Source organism: Fusarium poae, chromosome 2 (genome assembly GCF_019609905.1).
Source record: "Fusarium poae strain DAOMC 252244 chromosome 2, whole genome shotgun sequence".
In the NCBI taxonomy this organism is placed as follows: Eukaryota; Fungi; Ascomycota; class Sordariomycetes; order Hypocreales; family Nectriaceae; genus Fusarium; species Fusarium poae.
The window spans coordinates 3,159,588-3,182,005 of NC_058400.1; the positions used below are offsets into that span (position 1 = coordinate 3,159,588).

The following is a 22,418-nucleotide window of genomic DNA, read 5'->3' on the forward strand; positions in this document are numbered from 1 at the left end:
AAATACAAAAAGTGCACGTAGTCCAAATTACTTGTGCTTTCGCGATGCCAAAAGAAAAGAACTACAATCCCGTACAAGCTCAACGCAAAGCTGACAAGGCCAAGGCTCTTAAAAAAGGTCAGAAAAATCCAAGATGCCTGAGATACAGATCTAATATCGTTTGCAGGCAAACATGAACGACAGGAACGTTTGAACGAAAAGCTATCGCGAAAGAACCCCGAGCGCATACAAAAACAAATCGACGACCTCAAGAAAATCACATCAGGTGGTGGCAAGCTTACGCGACATGAGGAGCAAACGCTGGAAGGTCTCGAGAAGGAGCTTAAATCAGTAAAGAAGGCAAGAGAAGCGCTGGGTGACAAGGCACCTACGTTCGGACGAGGATGGAATAGAGATCGCGATTCAGGACCTGGCATATTGGGCAAGAGGCGTAGAGGGTCAAATGATGCTACTACCAGTGATGAAGACGTTCCAGACGACATCAAGAAAATTCCTATGCCTCGAGATACGCCTCCACCGATTCCCAAAGACGTTATGGACAAATGGTATGCCGAGCGACGAGCGAAGAGAGCGGAAGAGAACGCAGCGAGACAAGACAACGAAGATAAGCAGCAAAAGAAGGACGCACCACCCGTGGAAGCAAAGACTGTATACGAAGCGAAACCAGTGGTTCGCGATCTCCGGAAAGAAGCTGTTTCAGCATTCGTACCTACAGCTGTCAAGATGAAGATGAACAAGGGCCAAGGTCAGGGCGGATTGATAGAGCCAGAAGAAGCAGACCGGCTAGAACAGGAAGGCTACCTCAAAACGGTTGACCGGGATGCGGAAGAACAACCCGATCAAGGCTCGACGTCACGGCATGTGACCATGGAGGATGTTGAGGACGAAGAGGCTTGATTGGAGTGGAGGTTAGTACAGACGTTGTGTCATTGACACTATCGACAGATAATAATACATGCATAATGTCGGCCATATGCTAGCCGACGACAAATTTTATCGCCGAATACCACATAAATGCAACATCGATTCGACGCAATGTGACTCAACTCTACATTAGTCGCCCTTGGCTTGTCCTCCACTACCGATTTCATACGGTAGATCGACACAGCTCCGAGGGGTGGGTTGAGGCCGGCTATTATAGCGGCATAGGGAAAAGCTGGGGAAAAGGACCCATCTGACCACCCACACACACAACTGAAGAAGAAGACGGAGGACAAAGTGCGTTGACCGACATCTTTCTTGACCGATAACGTTTCCCGAGAACAAAAGAGAGCGCAATTGGCTTGTCCTTAGAAGGCGTTGGCTATTCAATGCTTTTGGTTTAGACCCAACAAGTATGTCTCGATTTGATCAACGACCGTTCCATACCCGCGAACAGGTGGAGCTCAAGGCAGTAGGCGAACAAATGATGAGTTTTCATTACTTTTCTCATCACGACAGATCCTTCTTCTATGGTCAATCCGGCCGCACTCCGAAAGCGGGCCTCGTTCTTCTTGGCTGGGGCGGCGCCGAAACCCGATCATGTTTATATTTAAGCATGATCTGCTCTTTGTCCCGTCTTTTTAATCGTTCAATAATGTCCAATTGACATGTCGAAGTGCTTGTAAAGAGACAACAAAAGCGCTATTTGGGGACGGACAGACTAAGAACGGCTCGAAACAACAAGAAATGGATTGCCACCAAGTCACTTCTCGCGCCCTCTATGAGGAAGACGATGTCATCAACCATGTCAACCAAGTCGACGCCGGAAACGGCGATGTAAAAACAGACGGGGATCTCGAGAAGCACCAAACCGCTGCATCTACAGCCTCTTACCAGGAAACGTACCCAGAGGGCGGCTTGCAGGCGTGGTCCGTGGTCGCTGGTTCGTGGTTCTCTCTATTCGCTTCGCTTGGACTAATGAACACTCTCGGCACGTTTCAGGCCTATGTCCTCGACAACCAACTCACAGAGTATAGCGAGGGCACCGTTGGTTGGATCTTTTCCATCTACACCTTTCTCGCCTTCTTTTGCGGTGTTTACATTGGGCCTGTCTTTGACAAGTATGGCCCCAGGTGGCTTGTCATTGCTGGTGCAGTTTTTACCGTTGGCGGTATGATCTTTATGAGCTTTGCTACTCGTAAGTTCCCTTCGCTCAGATTTGCTTGGTATTGTTTTTGCTGACTTTTGTAGAACTCTGGCACTTTGTTGTCGCATTCGGTCTACTCTGCGGGTTTGGATCTTCGCTGCTCTTCACTCCATCCATCGCTGCGGTTGGTCACTTCTTCAAGGCCCGGCGAGGCCTAGCGACCGGTGTTGCATCCACTGCTGGTGGAATCGGCGGTATTGTCTACCCCTTTATGTTGACTCGACTAATCGACAAGATTGGTTACGGATGGGCAACCCGAGTTATTGCTCTCATCTGCCTTGTCTGCAGTATGATAGGTATCAGCCTCCTCAGGTCTCGACTTCCACCAGCCAAGGACGCAACCGCGCACCCCAACTTTATGATCTTCAAGAGCCTGCCTTTCCTCTTCACTACCATCGGCGTCTTCCTGCTCGAATTCTCACTCTTCATCCCTCTCGGCTACATCTCGACGTATGCGCTTCACAAGGGCTTTGGAAAAGACTTTTCCTATAACCTCATCCCTATTCTCAACGCTGGTTCGGTCGTCGGTCGGCTTCTTCCGGGCTATTATGCTGATGTAATCGGTCCCTTCAACGTCAGCATCCTTGCTGTCATTCTTGCCATCGTGGCATGTTTCTGCGTATGGCTTCCTCTTGGTGGAACGACAGCTGGTGTCATCATCTTTGCTGTGCTCTTCGGTTTCTCCTCTGGTACTTCTATTGCCATCGCACCTGTTTGCATTGGGCGACTGTGCAAGACTCAGGAGTACGGACGATACTATGCGACGGCGTACACGATTGTGTCTTTTGCTTGTCTGATTGGTATCCCCATCGGTGGCAGTATTGTCCAGGCTAACGGTGGCGAGTACTGGGGACTCATTATCCTAACTGGTGCCATCTATGTGGGTTCTATGATCTCGCTGTTTTTGGCCAAGGTTACCCTTCTTGGGCTGCACAACTGGAAGGCCGCCCTTTGAGCTACTCAGCAGCCGGCGTATATCTACGACGGCACGCTACGAAGTTGATACTCGTCTTGGGAATAAGCCGAGCTGGATGGGAAATCTTGGCGCTCAAAACTTATGATACAGAACAAAAGCATTGCATTTTGGTTTGAAAAGGAGTTTGGAAATCAAAAGGAGAAGGAAGACAATTCGTTACGATATTGCAAATCTTTGTATATAAGATACCGTCGTATAGTAAAATATAATTTTTGTTTTTGTAGAACGGTGGTCGTGTCCTGATCGTTCGTATATGTACCAGTGACTCGTATCTTATGTTGTATTTTTGACTCATTTTTTTGTTTATTTCCTACTCTGGCCCTTGATGTGCTCACCATGTAGCTCCTGGACTGCAGGGATAATGAGAGATTCGATCTCAATGTCAGGATCTTGGGCCGGCAGTTCCTCTGCAACAAGTGGCCTCTCCTCAGCCTCTCCCCAACCACCTTCCCGAGGCACACGCACCCAGCGATCATCTCTTCCAGGACTCACAAAGACGACTTCCCACTTTCGCGTCGAAAGCAGGTTCCCGATAACGAGGTGGTGCTGGTAGCGATCGAGACTGTAGCGGGCCTTGCGAACCAGCAGCGCAGGATCTGTCTCAAGCTTGAATGACACAATCATACCCTCTGGCGCCCAGCCGTCGACGAGGTTCTTGAGAAACTTGGGAACGGGGTCAAGATCGACAATGAGACGCTTTGAACGTGGGACTGAAGGTGATGAGTCAAAATTGTCAAAGGTCTCTTCTTCCTCGGTGCGCTTCTGCTCAACAGCGTTGGTGGACTGGATCTTATGCTCGGCCATGCGGTCAGGAGGAACAAAGAAGTCTGACACTGCAGCAGCAAGGTAGAGGAGACCAGACGGGCCAAGTGGACGCATGAGTCGAGCAATTTCACGCAGTTCGTGGAGGTAGTCGACGATAGTGACAAAGGGTAGAGTGAGAAGCATGTTATCATCCCTCGCCTTGCGATACTTTCTCAACACCTCTCTCATTTTATCCTGTACCTCACCTCTCACGGCAATTCTATCGTTGGCATCCTCGGTCAAAAAGTCCAGAAAGCAATCCGTAGCGTGTGAGTAGTGTCTCGAGTACGGCAGCAGACTGAACTGGCGATGCAAGAAGATCACGGCATAGCCAGCTTCGAGAAAGTACTCTGCGCTCGTAGCGCCACGAGTGCCAGCGCTAAAGTTGTCAATGTAGCGGACTGTCTGCTTCTCCAGGGGAACAGTTGTGCCACCTGACGTGACAAGGACGACACGGCGACCTGCAGCGGCGTGGGAGGAAATGAAGCCATCTGCGAGAGCTGTGTGGGCTGCCAAGTTTCGTGGGGGAGGGTTTTGAGAGAAATAAGCTTCCTCTGAGACGAGGGCCTCTGCAGCGGTGTTTGCGGGCGTAGCCATTTTGTTTGGTTGAGGTTGAGGATGAAGATTTGGTGAGTCAGCGCACAAAGTGAGTGGGTGGGTGAGTGAGTGAGTGAGTATCCGGGCGGAGATTCGGATGCGGGCGCGGACGCGGAGGTCCGGGCTTCCGGAAGGTCGGGCGGGGTTAATTGAACAGACGTCCGGATCCCGGAAGACGGAAAATAAGCATAAGCAGGGAATGAAGCTTTCCGAGAAGTTGGTGTCAAGTGATTAGAGAAGGAGAGAAATCAAGAACGAGATTTGAGGGTTATTTGTGCGTAGTTGTTCCCATTCCTCGCTTCTGGCCCCATCAACTGTGACGGATACTACTTATGCATTTATCATCCCGGCAAGGTTTTGAAGCTTGAATCAAGTAAATATGCGTGCATATCACTTACAAAACAAAAGAAAGTTACCTCATTGATATTGATATCGAAAGAATATCTAGTATAACAAGAGATCTGATTTTATGTATGAGTTTAATGGTCAAGTTCATGATTTTGACAAGCAGAAAGAACTACTTTACCGGCAATAAATCATGACTAACACAGGAAATTTGTCTCATGATACACCACCTAATGCACTACATCAGATCATGGGTTCTTCTTATCTCCAAATAACATTGTTGCCAATTAATCAGGAAAGAATCATATCTGACAATTATAACAAACTTACTTATCAAGTACAGCGTTGATAAATATTTGTTACATTTTCATCATTTCTTCTCAAGACTCGGATGCCAACAAGGCGACGAGGGAGTCACCTCTTTTAGGCGCGCCAATGCAGCTGCAATCTGCTCATCAGTGACTACTCCTCCTTCTCTCCGTATAAAGTCCGTATTATTGACTATGTACTCGTCGGCCAATTCTGGCCAGTCGGCATTAACGAGCATACATTCTCTCTTTGGATGTTCCAGTGGAAGTCTGCGTTCGTACTTGTCACGGAAAATGTGATACTTTGCAAGTGCATCATATGGATGCCACCGAGGGCGGTTTTCGTTCTTTCCGTGTATTGGTAGAGGGCAAGTGGTCCTTTCTTCTGGGTCGGATAGTAAAAAGTTGATGAAAGAGTCAAATTGGTCTGGCGTGGGTGGATAAAGAGTCGTTGGGCCTCTGAGTCTGGCCCCATGAATCCACATAGATTTGCACTGGTAATTAGTTATGAGGCTCGTGTCTTTGTTCCATGTATGGGTAACATACCTCTGACTCAGTCTCGCCACGGTCGAAAACGACAACACCACCGAATATCCGTCCTTCTGCCCAGTCTCCAGCAACATCTGCAAGTCCTTGGGGATATTGGTCGAAATATGTGTATGATGTATGGAAGAATGCAGAGGGTGGGATAATGTCTCTGACCTCTGATGTCAAAATTTGTTCCATTCGTCGCTGCTGCGCCCAGTCCTGGTAAAGTTGATGATTGTGTGCTCCATCGTCAAGATTGAAGAAGTAGACAGCTATCTGATGACAAGCAACAACTGTGAGTTCGACAAGACGGATGTTGTATTCTTCAGAGCCCTTATTGGCATCTTGAAACGATTTCAAAAGCTAGTTGTCATATTGGCACTCTCTAATTCCTGTGCTGATACTACTTACATATTCATCAAACTGCATATGATAAGGATCAAGAGCAGCGCACATTCTACGTGCCTTTTCAAGAAACCCCACACAGATCTGGGTATGCTCCAACTCAAAGACAGGGTGTGCTTATAAGGGGAACCCTCCAAGAGTGACTCTTCAGTTGGTAGTCCATCGAGGATTTGGGCATATGTTTGCTGGGCAATATCGGTTGACAACATATTCGAAAGTGCTCTGCAAGACGCATCTCTATGGTCTTTGTCAAGGACACGAATAGTGTTGTTTGCCTTCACAATGAGAGCGCTATCGGACATTCTGATGGCTAATTAATGCCATGCTTGTTCCATGAGCAGATGCTGTTCTATCATTCAACTGTTGGTAGTTGATCAATCAGAAATATCAGGCAGCAGCGCTTTGTCAGGCTCTGGATATGAAACGAATTGCCAGACCAACAATCCTACATGTGTTAACCGTCCACAAACCTTTAATTATTTCCAAGTATTTGGCCATGTCTGCTTTCATTCGATATGCTTCTCATTCATTAGCTACTTGGAAATTTATTCCTTGCATGCACAAACTGTCTTCGTTTGATTGGCCATCTGTATATTATACTACTATTTCCGCAGGTATCGAACAATGTAGTGCGGGCCTCCCACTTTCTACTACCCACACATGTAGCCGTTTTATATACTCAACTATTTCCTTCTCTTACTTTATCGCTTGTTCTCATTTGTCAATCTCCACGCGCGCAATGGCAGACTCTGGAGATGCATCACCTTGGGCTTAATGTACCAGAAGAATGTCGCGGCGCCAAACAATACACAGAGAATATTCACCGTGTAGTACCCATCGTGGGTCATCTCGCATATTCCACCACCGGCTTCGCATCGCTCCTTCTCAGACTGCACTGCGCATGAAAAGGCTTCGGTGATGAGTGTGCCCTTCAATGCCGAGGCATCAGACTTGCCAGGGTGGCATGTGGCCACTGTAAAGCTGTCGACGAGCTGCAGAACAAAATACCTTGGGAATGTACCACCGAGGTTGCATACACTATGAGTTGTTAGTTTGTGCGCTTTGAACACGCGATGTGTACTACTTACGTTGCAAGTAGTGTCATGTAGGTACCGCCAATTACGGGATCTGACACTCGGGCATGGAAAGCCGAGACCGCAACAAACATGATGGTGTTGGTAAAGGTCGAGAACAGGTGCTCGGCGATGACCACTAATAGATACCAAGATGTGACTCCCTCGGATGGAAAGATTGCGACAACAAATTGAGCAGACAGAGCGGCGACAAGTCTACCAGCAAAGCCCCAGCACCAAAGACGCATGGGAGTGTACTTTTGAGACCACATTCCAGCATAGTAACCCAGACCGATTTCGAAGGGGAAATCGATAAGAACCGTCAAAGCCATATTGTCTTTGCCGAATCCCTTGTCCAGAAGCTTCAAGTTGGTGACACCGTCGTTAGCTTGGAAGCCAATCTTGGCTATGAGATGAACAATGATGATGGTCTGAACGTTCTTAAGCTTCAAAATACCCCACATGATACGGTAGACATCCCAGACGCCATCTTCATTCTGCGACTTGTCCTCCTTCTTCAAAAGTCCGAGTCCAATAGTGACAATGATGTAGGACCAACCCCAAAACTTGAGGTATCCTCCGAGTGAGAGAAGACCTTCATCTGAAGGAACAGTTCGGAACCATTTGTTAGCGAAATCGGCGGCGTTGAAGGCAAGGAAAACGGTATAGGACATGAAGTGGCCAGCTGTGAGACCAACGGTTTGCGCAGTTGAAGCATACGATACGTTTCCAGGAGTCAGGAGTGTCAGAGCCCAGCCATCTACAGCGATATCCTGGGTGGCGCACATAAGGACGAGGAAAAACCACCATAACATAAAGGAGAAGGCTGTCATGCCGCCGGGCTTTCCGGCCGTTTCCATCATGCCTTCAACGTGGGATCCAAGCCATACCATACCGAAACCAGAGAGAAACTGAATGGGGACAATCCAAGTCTTGCGTCGGCCAATCTTGGGGCTCCAGACAGCGTCCACGAAAGGACTCCAAAGAAGCTTCAGAGAGTATGGATATGAGGCCAAACTAAAGACACCAATCTCGCTGTAAGACATGTGGTTCTTGAGCAGAAAAGGCACGGAACCCGTCGCTAGACCCATGGGAATGCCCTGCAAAAAGTATAAAAGCACCAAGAGAAGGAAACTCCTCTGGTCCTGTCGAGGAAGCTCGAAGAAGCCATGATCGTTGAGGGCGGGCGTCTTTGGAACAGGATCATCGAGGGAAAAGGATTCGCTCTTGATGAAGTTTGCAGCGACATTTTCGTCTCCTGGATTAGCTGCCTTCCGGCGCATCTCTACTCCGCTGCTCATTTTGCCGTTGCCGTTGATGTGCCCGTTCCCATTCGCATCCTCTGTATCTTCAGTCTTGATTGTCAGGGGCGGCCGGCCGGGTTTGTTTTGAGGTCGTCGAGCTCTGGCGGTCATAGGTGCCGGAGGGGAAGAGAATCGAGGTTATGGCGCGCGTAAAAGAAAGTGGTGGTGTAGATTGCAGAAGGGGGGCTGAACGAATGCGACAAGGAGGCGTCGAAAGCGTCAAAGTCAGATGCGGGTGCGATTCGATGGATCTGTCTCGTTTGCGTGACGTATTTTATGGAGTAGTACAAATATAGGAGAAGAGTAGAGGATTGTTTGAAGCGAGGAGAGTAGAAAGAGAGGAAAAGAAAGTATAATCAGAGTGTGCGTGAGAGTAAGAATGAATGCGGTAGTTGAAGGAGTGCAGCAGACAGGAAGGAAGGAAGGAAAAGTTGTCAGTCGTTGCCGTACCAGGAATGAATGATTGGAAATCTTAGAAGGTCACTCACTGTAGACGTTTCGGATACGGGTTGGCGTAGGCAGAAAAAGAGGACCTCGTAGGCTCCCGCTACCGTGGCCTCTCAAAGATGTGATATGATTGGGTTGTTTTCTATCTGGGGATGGATCTAGAATCTTGAATGGGAATAGGCGATAGGGACGGGGGTTTTTTTGTTCTTAGCTGGCCTCTTGAAGACAGGTCCTTTTTGGTGGCGATATAAGAGAGGGTCTATTACAAAGGATGTATCTCAATTTGACGCAAAGGAATGAGACAGCTTAGTAGATAGAAGAATACAGACATAGAGCGGATATTTTAGAACAAACACATAAAGATGGAAATCTATTACTTCACAAACCGCAAAAAGGACTGAGCAAAATAGATCTACGTAACCCCAAAAGCCAAGCACTCTCCGAACTCAGTTTTTCCCAAAAAGGAAGCGCGTCAGGGGTTGGACGATGTTGATGTTCCAGGGCTTGGGGAGTATCATGACCAATGAGACCTCCTACAATCTGTCACTGGGTGATATTCTATGGGTGTGACAAATCAGGGGACCAAAACATTCAAAATGCTAACAAAAAACAGAATATGATCAGTACAATTGGATTATACCCATCGACCAATACTGCAAAATATCCCATTTCATTTTGAATCAGTTCCATGTAATCAACCCCAAGTAATACACATGGAACTTGGTACCTAGATACGGGGCATGCAAGTCACCAACCTAGAGGCGGATACCTCTTGGTACATAGGTACCTTAGTACCTATACAAAGACGTCTTATCTTATCAATGTCCCTGTCAGAGCTTCAACCAATCGTGACTCTCAAGCCATTGTTTTGTAAACAGACCAAAACATCATCATCTTCTTCTTCTTCATCGCAATCTCAATTTCACGCTTCACCCTGTCGCACGATACATCCAACATCATCATGTCATCTGAAACTCCACCTCCGACAGAGAGCGAACTTCTTGATCAGGAAATCGCAGCGCTTAAAGAACAAGGTTGGTAGAAACTCAATGGCGCATTCGACACATTATCTGACGCATAAAACAATCCAGCTGCTACATTACGCAAATCGCTCAAGATCCAAACATCTACTATCCTCTCCGCGCCCTCAACACAAGCTCTACTCAAGTCGACCAAAGGGTTCTCGTCCCGCAAGTCCTCAGCCCATACCAAAGTCCTCAGCCAGTCCGAAAAGCAAAAGGCACATACACAACAAAACCTTTACCGCTCGTGCAGCTCCGTCACAGCTTTCAAGGTCCATGATCCCGATCCCAATTCAGTCGATAGTGGCCATGTCTTGGGCTTGCGATTCGAGATAATGTCCAAGAGCCAGTTCTTGCAACCGTACTACGTCTTTCTCAATCGGCCATACTACAAATCGAAGTACCTGCGCGTCCACCGAAATACACTCCCTCCTGCGATTCCCATCTCCGGATTGGCAGCCCTTCATCTCCCATCTCCACGACCGGAAAGCGACGACTCTCCCCAGCAAGACTTGGATCGATTTGTCAGGGCATTGCGGCGGGAGATCGTGCGGTACCACAACAGATTGGGTGTTTCTGCCGATTTGAGACGAAGTCTAGGTCTGCATGGTAGAGCCGACGACACAGTCTTGCCCGATGACATCGTCGAGGTCGGAATAGCAGACATCGAGGCCAAGCAGATCAGGTTCTCTTGGGCCGATGACCGAAGCGGCAGAGTTGCGATGGACAATGACGGCAATGTTATCAAGCTTATGATGTTTGGCAGAGAGGGCCGCGATTGGGAGACGACTAAAGAGCTGTACGGCAAGTACGATCGTATCGAAGATGTGGCCAAGACACTTCAGAAGTATGTCAATGGCTGAAGTTGATGATCGACAATCACCACGAATCACGATATAGCGAACGAGATATGAGGCACGCAACACCCGACAGCCAATACACGCATTATCCTGAGCCGTGGAACACGCGAGAAGAGCCGACTCATGGACCTTCAGTTCCAGGCACAAAAGGTTATCTTTAAGGCATGATTGGCACACTTGGCAGGCTCGACTTGTCCCCAATATTGCGAAGAAAATTTCTTTACGCATGCGCCCGGTACCCGGTACTTCCACTCTATCTACTGCCACTCTATCGACTGCCACAAGCGCCTTATGGCAGGAACAGAAATGCGGGTGTTGGAGCTGTCAGGGTGAATGCGTTGAAATGGCGGCGATAAGAGCCCCCTTTAAACTGCATGCTTTCCGGTCGAGCACTGGAGACGCAAGGGACACTCAGACGCAAAGGGCCAGGGGCGATGGTGTAAATTCAGAGTTCGAGTGAGTTTCGGATGGAATATCGGATGTTCAATTGTCGGTGTATGAGATGGCGGTGGGTTGCGCCACCCAAAACAACAAACATCGAGGTGGCCCGATGCTCGGACTGGCTTATCAGCGGCAGTGATCTTTTTTTGGCCATTTCAGCTGTTCAAAATCCAGGCAAGATTGGTGCTCGGCTCTGAGTACTCACTCAGCTGCATGGGCTACAGGCAGCTTTGTGACAGAACACATTCCCAATGCGACATATCAGCCAAACCATGGCCAATCTCTATTATTAGCAGGCCATATATGCCACTTCTCTCTTCGGTCAGCTCCCGGGTTGCTATGTTACTGGGGTGTGAGATTATTAGTCTAGCAAAACGAGAGAACAACCTATACTGCAAAAAGCATCACAGCACCACATTTAACTTGACCGATGTATATTCCTTGTTCTTGATATGAGGCTTCGTACATGATGCATGTATGATTGTATCCTCAAGTTTCAGGCCTGGAAACAAGGCCAAGAGACTATCCCTGATTACTGACAGGTGACGTGTGAGATTTCGAGCGTGTTATCCCCATACGCTGTCTTGGATTCCTCGAGATAGACTCGCCTCATTGTGTCAACATAGCTTGACCCATGATACAATCCCGTACATTTCTTCTGCGTTGGATCTCAATCCTTCCCGGGATATCCCATTCTGGCAATCATTAGCTAGCCCGCCTCATCCAAGAAACAAAGGCGTACCTCAATATTTCCAATTGGATCTCATGAGTCCCTCTCTTTTTCTATAGCTGCTTTTCCAAAGTCCTGAACAACTTCACCAATCCAAAGGCTTCTTCGCCACTGGTGCAGCTCCTGACCCCAGCGTGTCGTCCATTACACTCTCCAATCTCACGCCCGTCTCATCATCCAAGATACTCTGATTAATCTTCCACAACTTAATCTGCTCCTCAATGACCTCTGTCCACTTCTTCACCAGTGGGTGCGCATCCGCCACATCCGCAAAGACAACTTCTTCTGCGCCTGCGGTAGGCTCAACTTCGTACTTCCAGTTCCCATCTTCAGCCCAGTATTCAGGCTTGAAGATACCCTGTGTGCTGAGTTCCTCGTGCGCTTGCTTCGTGAGTTCAACAACTCGGGAAGAATCCGCATCTTTGAGGCTGTGGACGGCTTCTGCGATGCCTTCCAGCAGGCCTAGCAGTTGGCCTGCTCTAAGTCCTACGCTCGCACCAAGACTGAACCCCTCGTCAAAACCGGCCTGAATACTGCTCTCCTTGGAGACAGTGATGCCCTCACGATATCCAGCTGTCGTATGCTCTGTCTGTAACCGACGGATATCAGAAGGGTGAGCTGTGCTTGACTCATCGCTGTGACGATGCTCTGTAGGTGAGGAAGGACCCGAGCCAAAGACATCATCTAGCGCATCGTTTGTTTCTGGATGATCAATTTGAGATTCATCCTGAGGACGGGCGGTATATGGTTCGTCAGCCATTTGCTCGACGGGCTGGAAATGCATATTTGATGTTGAACGTGTAGGGTACGTGAATTGGTTTCAAGGTTTGACGTTGTGTGGGTGGGGGGGTGACCTTTTTTTTGGTGGCGCTAGAAATCCTTGTCTGCGCATGTAGAAGAAGCTGAGCTTAAGATGCCAACCTTGTATACACTTTATTTTGACATTATTTCCGTATACTACCCTTTGTTTACATGCCAAACAATACTTGCTCTCCCTATTGCTTGTCTCCCGAGTTGATGAAACTTAGTAATCATAACTCATAATACGTCTTATCATTTTTTACTTATACATGTAAAATCAACCTATCCTGGCTAATCAGATATCCTTAACATGGGCCTTGTCATATCAAGACACAACTGCCTGTTCTCCATTATGTGCAGGCATATCTTCCTCTGTATTCAACGGTTGTAGCATGTGATATTTCTCACGCAGATATTCCTTCTGGTTCTCTCTCATCAATCCCAACTCCAGCAGGAAATTGACAATATATAGAAAATCTTTAATATGCGAACGAAGACCGTCTTCCGCGTTGTGGCCCGTAGGAAGGGCAAGGACATCGGCGATTGTGCTGGCAATCTCAAAAAGCTTCTGTATGATGCCACTGCCTTGAGTTGCTATACTCACAATACTGTCCAGCCTGCCAACAAGGCTGCGGAGTTGTATTGACAGACGTGATGCTGGGAACTGTAGTGATAGTCCTTCGTGCGTTGTGTCGGAGGATCCGGAGTGGAGAAGACCTTGTGACAGAGCCAGCTGCCATAGTAATGTGCGCAGCCAAAGTCTCGTGATGAAGAGGTCGGCACGTTGCAGTTCCGTAAAGCCAGCGTGTCCAGCAGTACTCATCCTTGCCTCGGCCGCTGCGGCGTTCATCTCAGCCTGGTCAAGCTGCACCTGCTTGTTCTCGATCCACTGCACCGTTAGCCCACCAATTGAACCCCGCTGCGATTGCCAACATGCGAGGAACGTCTCGTCCAGAATCAGGAAGAGTTCTATTAAGCAGTTAAACCCAACCCTGATGTGTTCCGGTGTGGAGGCATCTGTAGCCGAGAGGTTTGTGTGAAGAGGGGGCATAATGCTAGGATATCCATCGGCGATGGTGAGAAATCTTTCGTGTATATATGCCTCCCAGTACACTTGCTGGAACCGAGCCATCGGATATGGTGTCCGTGTCGGTTCTGGCAACGTCCGTTGCTGGACCTCCATGACTTGAATTAATGATATTGCCTCCCGGATAAAGCTGAAACTTCGGTCGAGGCGAGTCAAACCCATTGTTGAAATCTCGAGGTAGATACATGTAATGATGCGCTTGATGCTGTGAGGCACCCCCTCATCTACGCGTCCAGGGCCATGACTACTGATGCCGGCACGATGATGTGCTTCGAGACTGTGGTATACCAGGTTGCTTATTTGCGCTGCTACACTACCGTGTGTGTTGTCTGCCGTCTGTGATAAAAAGGTGGTGACGGCAGCATATGCGTATACCAGAGCTGCATCCTCGGGATTATGATGCATCATGGATATTGATGCGAGGATTTCCTCGGGTGTAATTGCAGGACTAAAAGGGTAAACGACCTTTTCAAACTCTGGCAGCAGCGAGTGAAAGAAACCGTTGGTAAAGGCCTCTGAGTTTGGAGAGAAAGGTCCTGATGCTGATGCTGAACCAGGGCTACTCCCTGGCGGCCATTCGCTAGCTGCATGAGGCGTTGAATGAACTGCCGAAGGAGACACGGAAGCGCTTGGCGAAAGAACCGCCTGCTGTTGGATATTGCCTTCTCTGGCCTGGGCTACAAGTCGTCCTCGCTTGGGGTTCTGACGTTTCCTAGGTGCCGTTGACCTGATGCATTGGACATCGAACTGACGGCAAGGCGAGCAGGGGTTTCCATCATCGCACTTGACCTTGCGCACTCGACAGCCATGACAGGCAGGCATTGCAGAAATAGAAGTAAAAATAAAAAATATAATGCAATAATGCGACAATACTGTAGGCGATATAACTCAGGACAGGCCCTTATTAAAGCCGTAGAGTGGAGGTCAATATGAAGCTGAGCTGTTTCGAGATGAAGCGCGTTTGGCTTTAGCTCCAGCCCCCGCGGATCACGTCGGGCCTGAGCAAGCGCTAGACGCATATGGAAGGCAGACATTATAGGTCACGTGAAGAACATGCATATCAACGAAGTGTGGCTTGCGAGTACCTACCTATTGCAGGAGAATAAATGAATGTTGAAGCTGCTTCAATAAACTTTGATATGATACAAGATGAGAGACTACGGATAATGGTAAGTACCTAATTTGATAGTCATGGTGGAGTCATGACCAAGTGCTACGTTAGTAGAGTAGGTACTACAGTAATACAGAGCACAACGAGGTGGTAGAGGTAGGTAGCTTTGGCCCGGGCTGTAGTTTGAGTCTTTGACTCGTGTTTACGTTTAATAGCTGCACAGACAAACTACCGTAAGTACATTTCCCCTGATAAAGGGTATTTTCTACTGCAATGCAACATGATTCAAACTCAATTTAACCTATACAAACATTGCGAGTCATTAATACGAGTACATGAAACCCCAGACATGCCGATATGATAGGCTCTTGGCTGCTTGTAGCCTCATGCAACAAACGTTGCTTTTTGCTGCAGTTTGTAGATCTACATGGCGACTACGGAGTATTTTAAATGCAGAGTTGCTCCATCATGTCTGATTTGGACCCTGGAACTGCATGAATAGACCGCCAAGTAAATTGCATTGTCCATGTCACTTTACAACATTGGCTGGCTGACTGGAGGCCGTTCATTACTCTTATCTCTTGTCTCGTCTCTCATGAAACAAATATGTCTTTGGTCAAGGCTGGCAGACAGCCTCATGTATATCAGACGATAATTATTCCTTTCTCAGCCTCTCATCGGGGTGAGCGATCACATTCCATGATAGATTCCACAGATCAAGCATCCGTAAATATCCATCCCCTTACAGGCCTCCAGACCGACAGATGTCCTTTGCTTATACCGATCATTAATATACCGGTGTCAAAGCCAGAGCCATATCTGTCGATTATGCCGAGGCTAGCTGGACCATTATGTCGGTAGGCGGTATTCCGATATTGAAACATCATCAATTTTATCCACCGCATTGGAAAAGCGAGTCGGTCTGGACTCGTTTCACCTCATACCGCATAGTCTCTATGACCAGACAAAACTCCTATTTGTGATATTCGGCTCGCGTACCCTTGACGCAATGCTTCCTTGCAGGGTTGACTTGTTGGGAAATCTTCTGGAACTTCTCCCACCGCCTGGAAAATAACCGTGCTCATGGCCCATGCCCATGCCCAACCGTCTGGAAGGAAGCCTCGTTGTTCCAAAGCGGATCTCCAATTTAGCATGACATCTCGGCCGGTAAACCGGTAGCATGTACATACGTATGTAGGTACAATGTATGTTATGTAGCGGTCTGGGGGGTGTTTGGGATCGCAAAGTTCCCCATCACGGGCTTTGAAACCCTACACAGACAGGCAACAACAGAAAATTTAACCAGGTTCAGCCTTGCTTGTGCCATGCTGTCACCGATTCGATGGCGCTTACAGGTGGATGAGTTTTGGTCCTGAAACCCTGCCCAGGTAACGAATCCGTCCCCCGGCCGGGCAGCTAGCTAATAGAGCCAGTGGGCAGGCTAGCCCAGCTAGGTATGTAGAGCAGCGAGTGACATGGAGGCTAGATTAGAACGTCGGCACCGGAGCCACGGTTCTGACGCTGCCGCTGTCCGGGGGTGTTAGAGTGAGTTGCGACGTACGGGGAATATGACCCCTGCAGTCCGGACAACACTTGCTTTCCAGGTTTCGTTCCGTTGCCAATTGGGCTCAGAAATGCAGGCCGAGCTAGACAACGAAGCCAGCGTGTGTAGTGAAGTGTACATGCTACAGCACAAAAGGACTTTTTAACAGGATGGCACTTACATATATGTACATGCAGTCAGTCATTCGACTCATACAAGACGTGATATGACACACGCACACATACACACCCTTTCCCCAACATTTTGGTCTCCCTTGAGCTGAGTGAGAGCCTTTTGGGATGCGGCACTTGCACGGCATCTGATTTCTGTCAGATGTCCAAAGCGTTTTCGATCGCATGGCAAACAGGGATAGATAGGTTCTCATTCTTGGGTGCAACCCATCCAGCTAGGAACAAGAGAGAGAAGGACCCGCCCCGGTGATCCGACACTTTCGGTTCCATGTACCGGTGGAATATAAAAAGAGTCCACAGCGAAAAGTCGGGACAAGCACTTCTCCTGGTTTACCTGCTTGCTTGTTGGCAGATGGGATGGGATGGTTTGGGTTGGGTTGGGTTGGGGTTGGGGGTGAGAGAAGAGAACGAAAAAAAAAAAAGGAGCCTACAAATGGGATGGAATTTCAAGGGCACTTAGACAGGACCGTTCTCGTGGAACCGACTCCGATTGGCCATATCAGCTCTCAGACCCTTCTTCATCGCTGAGGACCGTTGTGCTAGTTACGGTAAAAAATAAGATAAATAAATAAAAACTAAAGCATGTTCTTGTAGGTAGGTTAGGTAGGTAGTAAACGATAATGGGGTGTGGTTCATTCGTATTCATGAATCCTTGTCCTGGTGGTTTTTTCTTGCTGTTGATATTGCCGTTGACATTTTGTTTACTTTGTCTAACACTGTAGGTCATAATGTTGTGTATCATGAATAAAAATACTGATCAAAAATTCCTGTGCGTCAACTTGAGCCTCGTATGTCATGGTTACACACACAGTATCCGCATCTTTTTTTATTTGTTTTGTTCCAAAAACGATCGCCCCAACATCTGAGCTCAGCGTTTGACGTGTCGCAGTTGTGTTTACCTCACACCCGAAACCTGTCAAAAATTGTCGGAGGAATAAATAAATTACCCAGGAACTATTCCGTATTCATCAATCATCCTCACCAATTATCCTTACCTTCGACATATTCCGTACTCGGGAGACTCTTCCCTTGCCACTGGAGACACTTTTTTGACAATCCCAATTAATCCTTCCCGGAACTTTGGAATCATCATCCGAACCGATCGGCAGACGAAAAAGGGCACTGGACCGTGGAACTGGAAACTTGAGAGAGTTCCGTATTAGCGTAGGTAAGTTAGTTAACCTTGACAGCATTGCTTGTGATTCTCTCGATGGCACCGCACCAACGGATGATAGTGGAAACTCAAAGGTAACTAACGCCGTTGATACAGTCAGTACCTTTTCTTACTTTCTTTTTGACAGGGCTGTGGCATGGCCGGGCTCTTTATTCCTAGTGTTAGTCAAGGATGGGGGAGAATGGAAAGAAAGAAAAAGCTAGACCCTGGTCTATGAAATAATAACGTGGCTCGGGAAATGAACTGGCTCGTGCGAAGGAGATTCTTGGCTAGGTACCTAGGTGATGGAATAATGGGAATGGGTGGATGGGTTGGGATGGGAAAGGGGTCTTGTAAAACACAATCCATCAAACAATCCACATGAACATGAACTGGCTCGTCGATATTATGGAGTAACAGCGCAACCAGACCGACCCAACTGCCACTTAACAGCCCGGTTGTTTAATACGTAGGGCCCTGGTTTTAGACTGGCCTGGGGGATTATCCGAATGTGGCAATTGTTTGTTACGGCGATCGGGAGTCATGTTTGAGGCGGGATGGTTCTTGGAAGTCTCAATCCTCGATTTTAATCAACATGACTTACATGGCTCAAGAGAGCCAGAGAAGGAGGAGGAGGAGGAGGAGGAGCAGGAGCAGCAGAGGGGGACCGATTTGGCTAGTCAGTTAGTCATGAATGCACCTTGTACTGTGCTTGCTGTACAGCGCTGTGCTGTACATACAGACAGTAAAACGCAAGGCGAGCGAGATGAACGAGATCAAGGGCGTTTGATTCGGGTCAAGTCAGCCAGGGGTCGTCCAAAAAAGTTCAAGTGAAGGGATGGTGGACACCAGACCAGACCAAGCTTGTGGGGAATCTCAATCACTGTCCGGACCAGGATGAGGCTTGCAACTAGGGACTTGTATTCCAAACAGAATTCTAGAAGAGACGCCACGATGGATTTCGGGCTCAAAAGTCACTATACCTTGGGGCGCAAGGGGAAGCGAAGCAAAAGAAAAAAAGGGACGGTGAGCGACTCAGCTGGATTATGATGACATTCGGATCCAATCTCGGTGTGGGATAGCACACAGGATAGCATTTCATACATTGTTAGATTGTGACAAGTCGGCTAAGCTCTCCATCCGACGACACATCATTCCCGTTGAGACAAGGCCAAAAACAGGGAGACACATTGTAAAAAAGCCATTGTTTTTTTTGTCGACCACTCAATTTAATTTATCAATGGCAGGCAAAAACACTGATTCAATACAAAAAGCAATAATTAAAACAGCATACGTACTCGCTCGCACTGATCGTTTCTTCTCTTGTCCTCTCCGTCATCATACCACACCGACCGACGACCAGCTGCACATGAGTGTGTCAAGTACACGTCTCCCCGGCTATTCAGGCCTTGATGCATAGGATTAGGGTCGATGGGCATATAGGTAGGGTCGTTGTACATACAGTAGAGGTGACGTCTGTTGTGTGTTGTATTGTTTTGTCCACCGCTTTCGGGTAGACCCTAGCCTTGGTGCTACCGGCAACTTGAGCTGGCGTTCCGCCGCCAGGCCAGTCCAGTGCTAAAAAGACAGAGAGGCTCACGGCCCCTGCCGATCCTAGCACTGGGATAGTCGAACAGCTAGGCCTGCGGTCTGCTAGGATATAGGACCAGGCACAGGGGGGGGTCTTCCAAAAGCTGGGCTAGGAGGGACAACTTATCAGGGGGTGTTTGTGCGTTGACCGCCAGGTAATGACCAGACCTGAAAGTATCGGTGCGTTGAAGCCACGCGAGCCTCCAAATTTCGGGGGTGCCTTTCTCAGATTTAAGACAAAATGGTCCCCGTCATAATTTCTTTGCTGCGATCAGTTTCTCTTGGTTTTTTAAGAATACCCCGTTGTGCGCGTTGCCCTTGGATTCCTATATTTCAGTTCAGTTCATCTCAGTTCAGTTCAGCTTAGCTTTGCCATTACTTGCTTGCTGCTTTACAACACACACATACCCACACACAAAACCTACAACCAAACGACTCTACCAACCAACTCATCAGCATATTTATCTTTGTCCAAGCTTCCAGGACAACGAACCTTTATTCGCTCCAACACCAAAACAAAAACAACAAAACCACTATCATCATGCCTCGCGGACCTTACGACACCACTGGCGTTGTTAAGCCTGGTGCTCCCAAGCCCCCCAAGGGCAAGAAGTGCCCTCAGCTCGTTCCCGTTCTTGAGCAATAAAACGATGCAACATTTGCGACTAGACTTCTGTTATGAGCCAGCGTGCCTCAGGTCAGTTTTCCTACTTCTCGAAGCTTTTTCACTCAAGTTGCTAACCCCTCCTCAGGGCCACACTGTAATACCAAGCCTCCATGCGTGCTTCAACGACATGCGCACTGTTTTTGCAATGATGATATCGACTACCGATCGAAATAAAAAGGGTTTCGTGGGATGACGGAGTTTGTGGGGTTATGCTTTCTTCTGCTTTGGGAAACGGTTCGGAAAAGTACTATTAGACGGAATACTCAGGTCTCGGATCATGATCTATCTATTATGGGATTGTCAGGGGGAGGGGAAACGGCAATATGGTTATAGAAACGTACAGATAAGTGCGTCCTTAAGGTCTCAGGACCGACTTAATACTTTGATACCTTCAACTATTGGAATACGACTTGGAACAATAATTCTTGATACTTTGCCCATTCCCGTGAGATTGGAGCTGACAGCTTTGTGACGTTTATTGAGTTCGATAGTGTGACCGTTTTGTGGACTAAAGAGACTGGGCGTCAACGTTGTTGCATAAGTTGCAGCCCTACAGAGTATAGTTTGAACTATCGTGAACTTGAATCGGTTGGTGGAGATGAATGGACCTGGTGGAACCTGCGAAGCTAACTGAGTATTAATTAATCAATCCAGGGACATCCCAGATGGCGTCTTGTCGATTTCGAGTCCTCCCACTCGAGAGGTACCTGTAATTGGGAGCACGCATTCCTTCGTGACTCCGATTTCGTATCGCGACATAAACGGTTGAGAGGGATGTGGCAACGAATTGATGGACGATGGAATGAAGGCGAAGTATTGTCGAGGGAGGAAAGAAAAAGAAGGGTCGAGTTTGTGGTCATCCGAAACCCGTTTGCCAGCCACGGCGGTTAAGGTCTAAAGTAAGGAATGCACGACCCTGCCTTTTCTCCTCTTTTCAACGTTCAGAGTACCTGAACAAGGGAAGGTGGCCGTTGACTTTGGTTAGCGCTAACGTTGTAATAGGTAGAAGACTGGCTGGAGGCTAATATTCATTTCTATTGAACAAATACAACAGTTATTTGATTAATTGCATGACCCTTTTCGTGATTGCGGCCGTTGATGTTGATGTTGTTTTCACGTGATCTGATTGGGCATTACCTATGTGTGTAAGTCGAAAGTGAGGCTATTGACGATAAGATGCGATGCGGCAGTAGCCGAAGCAGGGACCAATTTGAGAAACGACACATTCGAATCAGCCCTGTAGTTTAATATAGGAAGAAAGGGAGGGAGGGGTGCATCCCGTCTTATCTTTTTCAGCATTAACCCAGCACGAGTATCTACTTAAGGCAAGGCAAGGTAGGCAGGTGCTTCATATCTGGGACTAATAATAAATGGAGGCATTTACCCCGGATTTCTGTGTGGGGGTGGAGTAGTATGGACGCGCGGGATGTCTCCAACCCCATTTGTACTCTCTCATCTATCTCTCTATCTATCTATCCTCCACTGCACTGACCTCCTTTGATGCATGAGATCGGATGCAGCGTCCAGATCTAGCAAATAGAAGAGCGTCACCTAGATGACCAGGTCGTGGCCTATCATAATAGGTTCGGGTTGTTGAAACATCGATCATCTGAACATTGATCGTGATGGCTAGCTTGAGCTTCACTTGCATCATATCATGCAAGGCCATAATCTAGACTCAAAAGTCTCACTTTGGTTTGTTAAATATGCATGTTCGTTATCTCTAGCAAGTAAGCATCACAATGTTGTTTCTCAAGCACCAAATACACCCGAGTGGTGTAACATGTGAAGCACAAAGACCGTGTCGGTCTACGATCGTTTGGAATATTGCTGGAATGAAACTGCGGTCTTCTTTTTTCTATTGTCGCTGGACTGTATTCTCGGTGATGTTCGGACAAATAACAGTGGACGGTGGTTGTTGTTGAAGGAGCTGTCGCTGTTCGATGTGTATAATGGCTTCAGTATGGGCTGACACCGTCGGTTCTCGTACCAGTCAACTCTTTCGCGCAAGGGTTATAGTTACCGAAACACAAAGAACAGGTGACAAATTGAATGGTTCGGTATAACTGTGGTACTTCTTTCGGCATAGTCGTTTCGAGTTGTTGGTCAAGATAGATAGACGGATTTGTAGGATAGGTATGATGAGGAAGAAGAGTATAGGGTGGCTTGTGGGTATCACGGGCAGCAAAAAAAAAAAGGTGTCCATCCTAGGTACCTAGCCATCTCAGACAATGCAGCATGAGGGGTAGGAGGGGCACAAGTGTTGACTAAACACGTGTGTTTATGCCGTCGACATTTAGTATCAAG

At 47.8% G+C, this 22,418-nt stretch overlaps 9 protein-coding genes across 9 annotated transcripts; 4 read left to right on the forward strand and 5 right to left on the reverse strand.

Annotated features, from left to right (window-relative positions):
• Positions 1 to 44: 44 nt before the first annotated feature.
• On the forward strand, positions 45 to 897 carry FPOAC1_004936 (uncharacterized protein; the record flags this gene model as incomplete). The annotated part of the gene is made up of 2 exons (XM_044849471.1): positions 45 to 117; positions 167 to 897. The coding sequence occupies 2 exons, from the start codon at positions 45 to 47 to the stop codon at positions 895 to 897; spliced, it is 804 nt and encodes a 267-aa protein (XP_044708181.1).
• A 771-nt stretch (positions 898 to 1,668) lies between these two features.
• Positions 1,669 to 3,083, forward strand: FPOAC1_004937 (uncharacterized protein; the record flags this gene model as incomplete). The annotated part of the gene is made up of 2 exons (XM_044849472.1): positions 1,669 to 2,119; positions 2,173 to 3,083. 2 exons carry the CDS (start codon positions 1,669 to 1,671, stop codon positions 3,081 to 3,083), a joined length of 1,362 nt encoding a protein of 453 aa, XP_044708182.1.
• A 324-nt stretch (positions 3,084 to 3,407) lies between these two features.
• On the reverse strand, positions 3,408 to 4,505 carry FPOAC1_004938 (uncharacterized protein; the record flags this gene model as incomplete). Its single annotated transcript, XM_044849473.1, has 1 exon — positions 3,408 to 4,505. One exon carries the CDS (start codon positions 4,503 to 4,505, stop codon positions 3,408 to 3,410), a length of 1,098 nt encoding a protein of 365 aa, XP_044708183.1.
• Positions 4,506 to 5,220: 715 nt separating this feature from the next.
• Positions 5,221 to 6,393, reverse strand: FPOAC1_004939 (uncharacterized protein; the record flags this gene model as incomplete). The annotated part of the gene is made up of 4 exons (XM_044849474.1): positions 5,221 to 5,652; positions 5,705 to 6,049; positions 6,098 to 6,143; positions 6,200 to 6,393. The coding sequence occupies 4 exons, from the start codon at positions 6,391 to 6,393 to the stop codon at positions 5,221 to 5,223; spliced, it is 1,017 nt and encodes a 338-aa protein (XP_044708184.1).
• Positions 6,394 to 6,792: 399 nt separating this feature from the next.
• On the reverse strand, positions 6,793 to 8,579 carry FPOAC1_004940 (uncharacterized protein; the record flags this gene model as incomplete). The annotated part of the gene is made up of 2 exons (XM_044849475.1): positions 6,793 to 7,129; positions 7,180 to 8,579. 2 exons carry the CDS (start codon positions 8,577 to 8,579, stop codon positions 6,793 to 6,795), a joined length of 1,737 nt encoding a protein of 578 aa, XP_044708185.1.
• A 1,297-nt stretch (positions 8,580 to 9,876) lies between these two features.
• On the forward strand, positions 9,877 to 10,800 carry FPOAC1_004941 (uncharacterized protein; the record flags this gene model as incomplete). The annotated part of the gene is made up of 2 exons (XM_044849476.1): positions 9,877 to 9,949; positions 10,007 to 10,800. The coding sequence occupies 2 exons, from the start codon at positions 9,877 to 9,879 to the stop codon at positions 10,798 to 10,800; spliced, it is 867 nt and encodes a 288-aa protein (XP_044708186.1).
• Positions 10,801 to 12,053: 1,253 nt separating this feature from the next.
• Positions 12,054 to 12,752, reverse strand: FPOAC1_004942 (uncharacterized protein; the record flags this gene model as incomplete). Its single annotated transcript, XM_044849477.1, has 1 exon — positions 12,054 to 12,752. One exon carries the CDS (start codon positions 12,750 to 12,752, stop codon positions 12,054 to 12,056), a length of 699 nt encoding a protein of 232 aa, XP_044708187.1.
• Positions 12,753 to 13,094: 342 nt separating this feature from the next.
• FPOAC1_004943 (uncharacterized protein) lies at positions 13,095 to 14,678 on the reverse strand (the record flags this gene model as incomplete). The annotated part of the gene is made up of 1 exon (XM_044849478.1): positions 13,095 to 14,678. One exon carries the CDS (start codon positions 14,676 to 14,678, stop codon positions 13,095 to 13,097), a length of 1,584 nt encoding a protein of 527 aa, XP_044708188.1.
• Positions 14,679 to 19,985: 5,307 nt separating this feature from the next.
• Positions 19,986 to 20,304, forward strand: FPOAC1_004944 (uncharacterized protein; the record flags this gene model as incomplete). Its single annotated transcript, XM_044849479.1, has 2 exons — positions 19,986 to 20,075; positions 20,197 to 20,304. The coding sequence occupies 2 exons, from the start codon at positions 19,986 to 19,988 to the stop codon at positions 20,302 to 20,304; spliced, it is 198 nt and encodes a 65-aa protein (XP_044708189.1).
• Between the last annotated feature and the right edge of the window lie 2,114 nt (positions 20,305 to 22,418).